General features: G+C 37.9%; 1 protein-coding gene across 1 annotated transcript in view; it reads left to right on the top strand.

The window, feature by feature from the left end:
* Positions 1–1,254: 1,254 nt before the first annotated feature.
* The window catches only part of fas (Fas cell surface death receptor), a 4,424-nt gene continuing 3,507 nt past the window's right edge, over positions 1,255–2,171 (top strand). The window contains exons 1-2 of the mRNA XM_014031943.1: positions 1,255–1,463; positions 1,844–1,965. Of these exons, the coding sequence (XP_013887397.1) occupies positions 1,396–1,463; positions 1,844–1,965 (190 nt within the window). The 5' untranslated portion in view covers positions 1,255–1,395. The remainder of the gene's footprint in view (positions 1,464–1,843; positions 1,966–2,171) is intronic.

The raw sequence follows: 2,171 nt of genomic DNA on the forward strand, positions 1-2,171 counted from the left end.
AAAAAAAAAAAAAAAAAAAAAAAAAAAAAAAAGAAAAGGGATTCACAACTGAAGAAATTATGTGTGGCACGTTGTCATTGTTTCCATCTTGATGTTATATTTCTGTTTAATGTAATATGGAGTCATACAGTAATATAAACTTGGGTCATATTTAACAAAAATGTGGGAGTTGTGAACCTATTTAAACTGTGAACATTGATTTTTAAAAAATACTTTTTTGATTTTTTTTTAATATAATTTCTGAGTCTTTTCCCAACAGCAACAAAACCAAAGGAGCAACACCGCCATCTAGTGGTAACAACTAAGTGCAGCATCTACGTTTGTTGTATTATATTGTATTCATGGTCTGTTTCATACATATATACTGTATATGTGTGTGTGGAAGCAAGCATGTCTCAATTCTCAAATTAAAATGGATTATCTTAACTTTTTGACTAACACTTTACTAGATTATTAAGATAGCTTTTGACCTATATGGATATAAATTCTGACAAAATTCCAAGAAAGGTTTCAGCTTTTATGAGAAATGGTTTTTGAGGGACTTTCCAAATAACACTGATTCCATAGAACAAAATTAACATTCCTGACCTGTTCAGGTAAACTGTTATTAATTTATTAATAATTTCCCTTGAGAAATATTACAAAAGAGACACTGTCTCAAAATTATTATTTGCTCATAATTATGACTCAGCATCTCAAAATGAAAACTTAGTAAAAAAAAAAACTAATTAGATCTAATTATAAGTATGGGATGTCCATGTATGAGATGCAGAGTCATCTTTTTTAAATGCTAAGCCATGAAATGCTAAATCGTAAATTTGAGATCATAGCTTTTAAAATCTATTCATAATCATAAACTAGTCTTGACTTCTCTTTAGTGACACACACAGGACGTGTGTTGTGTTGAGAAGTGCTTGTCTGCTCAATCAAAATGGGCGTGTCACAAGAGTGGGCGTGTCTAAAGCATAAGCACTGTGGGCTACGAGGCCTCCATGACGGTACCCTTAGATCCTGCTTGATCTCTTTACAGCCTGACCCTGACCCCAACACTAAGGTTAACCAGGAGAAATGTGACCCAATTAGGGGTCTCGAGAAAAAGTGGTGCCGTACAGTAGCGCCCATTTTGTTCTTGTCCAATGAGGTGATGCCGTACGGTAACGCCCCTTTTTTTTGCTTGTCCAGTCAGGTGTGTCACTTTAACAAAGTCCGTCAAATCAGGTGTGTCACTTTAGAATCGCCTTTCCTTGTGACACGCCCACTCGTCCACAGAGTCCCCTACTTGGTCTTCCTYCTTAAGGAGGCGTGAAGAAGGAAACGAAAAAAATAATAATAATAAAAAAAAAAATTCCCAGACCGGAAACTCCCTTGACAGTAAAAGTATGTGTGGACGACAAGATGACAAGTTCGACGAAGTTCTGCGTGTGGTTTATCTATTTAACTATTTTACTTTCAAACGCGGTAATGTAAGTACAACCTTATATTTACAGACCATCAGTTTCTGCGCTACTTAGGCTTCGTAAAGTGACGCTTTAAGAGACGATATTGCTTTGATTTATTCTCAATGTACATAATTAGCGACAACGAGTCAAAATGTAGGCCAAAAGTCAGAGATTTTTTTTTTGTTATGAGATAAACTGGGTTTAAGTTAAGTTGCTAAAATATAAGGTGTGGTTTTGTGGTGAAGCAACGACCCCGAGACAGAGTTCGACACAACAGCTAAAGAGTTGAACGTAGACGACAAGATGCGTCAAATACTCGGTTAATATGGGTTTATTGTTCGTTTGTTGGCGACGTTACACAAACACGAAACGACAAGCTTTCGCTTTCGCTTTCCTGTCTGCAGCTCCTCGTCGGATTCGGCTGAAGACGAAGTTCAGGTTTCACTCAGACACCTGAMCAGAAGACAGGTGTGTCCTGACGGCCTCTACCGACACGGAGACAGGAGCTGCTGTCGGTGTGCGGCAGGTGAGTCCTGTCTGCACGGTGAAGGCGGGTGGTAATGTTGTGGTAACAGCCAACACAGTGAGTTTCTTATAGAAACTGAGCTTAAACCTGGTCTGGTAGTAGCTGAGAGTGATCCCTAACAGAGCTGACAAATTATTCYGTGTCTTTGTTTTCAAATTTACCTTTCAGTATTAGTAAACTATGTGTGTTAGCGAAATATCCCATGG

This window comes from Austrofundulus limnaeus, unplaced genomic scaffold (assembly GCF_001266775.1).
Source record: "Austrofundulus limnaeus strain Quisiro unplaced genomic scaffold, Austrofundulus_limnaeus-1.0 Scaffold1351, whole genome shotgun sequence".
Classification (NCBI taxonomy): Eukaryota; Metazoa; Chordata; class Actinopteri; order Cyprinodontiformes; family Rivulidae; genus Austrofundulus; species Austrofundulus limnaeus.